Raw genomic sequence first — 3,127 nt, 5'->3', positions numbered from 1 at the left:
TGGTTTAAGAGTATAAATATGTAGCTACATGTTTGGGTGTTTCATCAGTAAGCTACGCACTCTTTTCCATAGAAATTAAAGACCACTTTGTTTAAAGCAAAGATGTCCATTGCAGCTTCAGCACTTGTTTCAACCCAAAATGCAGTATCTGATGTCAACCGACCTTGTGTTAATTTTGCTCCTAGCATTTGGGGAAATACCTTCCTTCAATATGCTTCTCAATCTATGGTACATTATTATATATATTCATATTTATACATCCAGTCTACTAGTATTTTTATTTTCACAGTACTTTCATGCTGTAAAAATTGCAGCATTTCCTTGTTATTAGTCTAATTCCAAGCAAGAAACTCATCGTGTATATTATATATATAGAGAGAGAAAAAAAAAACTTTTTTCAAGTTTAGATTTAGTCTATTAAAAAAAATTGTCCTATTTTAGTTTTTTTTTTTAATTTAAAGATATATATCACTTTTGTTTCTTAAAATTGTTTAAATACATGTTTAATAAGTAATAGAATAGAAGAAAATTGAATTGAATGTATTTCATTGTTTTGAGATTTATTAATATAATGCTTTTCTTTTAATTTAATAAAGCATATCTTTATTAATGTTATGCTTTTCTTTTAATTCAATAAAGCATGTTCTTTTTAATTGAACAATGTATCTATTTTTATGTTATAAATGTTTATATATTTGCAGGATCAAGAAGTGAGTCACTATATGAAGCATGAAGCGCAAATCTTAAAAGAGGAGGTTAAAATGATGTTTGAATCATCAAATCAAAATATCATGCAAAAATTAAACTTCATTGACTCCGTCCAACGTTTTGGTATATCCTATCATTTTCAAGAAGAAATTAATCAAGCATTGGAACATATTCACAGTATTTTTACAAAAAATAACAATATCATAAGTGAAGATGACAATCATCACTTTCTTGCTCTACTCTTTCGATTGCTTAGACAACAAGGATATCAAATTTCATCAAGTAAGTATAGAACTTTGTCAATGCTATTTATACAAGAAAAGTACTACACACCAATAAAGTTATTTATCAAAACAAAATCTATTACATACTTATTATTTTGTATATATGTTTAATTAATTGAGCAGGTGTGTTTAACAAATTCAAAAATGAGCAAGGAAACTTCAATGAAACACTTGCCAATGATATTCAAGGGTTGTGTAGTTTGTATGAAGCTGCACATCTAAGAACTCATGAAGATGATGTATTGGAAGAAGCATATGACTTCTCAAATACTCAACTTATGTCATTGGCCAACCAATTGAGTCCATCTCTTGCTGCACAAATCAATCACTACTTAAGGCAACCTCTTAACAAGAGTGTACTCAGGTTTGAGGCAAGATATCACATGACTATCTATGAAAAAGATTCTTCCCATAACGAAACTCTACTGTCCTTTGCAAAAATAGACTTCAATATTCTTCAAAAAATGCATCAAAAAGAAATTGGCATTATCACCAAGTAAGTCCCTTACCTTTAAATATTTTTCTTTAGTGACAACATATTCATATTTAATATACTATCTTACCAAAATAAGAGATAATAAAGATTAAAGTATATTTAAATTGTTATGTTGTATTTTTTATAGGTGGTGGAAACAATCAAATGTTATGAAAAAGGTCCCTCATGCTAGAGATAGGTTGGTTGAGTGCTATCTTTGGATCTTGGCCATGTCCTACAAGCCTGAATATAGAAATGGAAGAATGTTTGCAGGAAAATTGAACACTGTTATCACTCTTTTAGATGATGCTTATGATGCTTATGGCACTGTTGAAGAACTTGAACTCTTGACTGAAGCATTTAAGAGGTTGATGTCCTTTATAAATTATGACTTATATAACTTGTTGAAAGGGGAATTTAAGAACTTAAAAATAATCATGATTGATTATTAGCTTAGGATTTCTCACTTAAATGTTTTTTATCAATAATTCTTTATTTATTTTTTAAAATTTCAGATGGGATATTAGTCTCGTTGAATCTCTTCCACTAAGCATGAAAGTAATATTTGATACAATTGTAGAACTCTCTAAAGAAATAGAGGTTCTAACTGCTCAGAGTGGAAAATCAAGCCTCGCAGTGTCACATTTTAAACGAGCTGTATAATATCTCTATTTCTATAACTTTTACCTTAATACTTATTTACTGAATTCAGTTTATATTATTCATATGTTGGTTATTATACTTGTAGATTTGTAACTTAGCAAAAGCTTATATGGTTGAAGCAAAATGGTGCCATGAGGGTTACATTCCAACATATGATGAATATAAAGTTAATGGAATCTTAACTTCTTGTTGTCCTCTATTGTTTACATCAATGATATGTCTTGGAGAATTTGCAACAGAGGATGTGTTGGATTGGATTTTCAGTGATCCAAAAATCATTCAAGCTGCATCAATTATTGGTAGAGTCATGGATGATATGGCCTCACATAAGGTATACGAATTTACTTACAATTCACATGTATAATTATTTATTCATCAAAATAGCATAATTATATTAACGTTATGATGTTCCTAACTCGACTTTTGATCGATTTGCTTTGATTGATAAATAGTTTGAACAACAAAGAGTACATGTTGCATCATCTGTTGAATGTTGCATGAAGCAATATGGAATCTCAGAAATAGAGGCCTATAAGCTCATTCGCAAGGACATTGAAGATTACTGGAAGGTTATAAATGAAGAGTACCTCAATTCCAATGATATCCCAAAGTCAGTGCTCGATTGTGCAATTAATTTTGCACGTATGTCTGAGTTTTCATATGAAAATCGTCAGGATAAATTCACAAATGGAGAATTACTAAAAAATGATGTCTCTTCCCTACTTTTGGATCCTGTTTGCCTCAATCAACACAAGTAGAAAAGAACTATTTCACATATGAGAGCAATACATCTTGTTATAAGTTTAAGATATACTAGCATATATAGTGCTATATGCACTAACAAGCATAAATAAGAGTGTGTTGTGGGTATGAAAGTAGATTAATTCATCCCACTAAAATACTCAATGTGTTGGAGTTGTGACACAATATTGTTTGCCAGTGTTTGTGTGTTGTCATTTACTTAATTGTGAACGAAATAAAGTTTGTATTTATTTAA

The 3,127-nt window shown here is 29.8% G+C and overlaps 1 protein-coding gene across 1 annotated transcript; it reads left to right on the top strand.

Moving 5' to 3' along the window:
* On the top strand, positions 1–3,127 carry LOC114915739 (putative terpene synthase 2). Its single transcript, XM_083060433.1, has 7 exons — positions 1–228; positions 702–990; positions 1,116–1,488; positions 1,616–1,834; positions 1,983–2,124; positions 2,216–2,461; positions 2,583–3,127. The coding sequence occupies exons 1-7, from the start codon at positions 103–105 to the stop codon at positions 2,886–2,888; spliced, it is 1,701 nt and encodes a 566-aa protein (XP_082916559.1). The 5' UTR covers positions 1–102; the 3' UTR covers positions 2,889–3,127.

The sequence above is a fragment of the Cajanus cajan genome, chromosome 7, assembly GCF_000230855.2.
Source record: "Cajanus cajan strain Asha chromosome 7, NIPB_CcT2T_4, whole genome shotgun sequence".
NCBI classification, from domain to species: Eukaryota; Viridiplantae; Streptophyta; class Magnoliopsida; order Fabales; family Fabaceae; genus Cajanus; species Cajanus cajan.
This window is presented reverse-complemented; position numbering and strand designations above follow the sequence as displayed.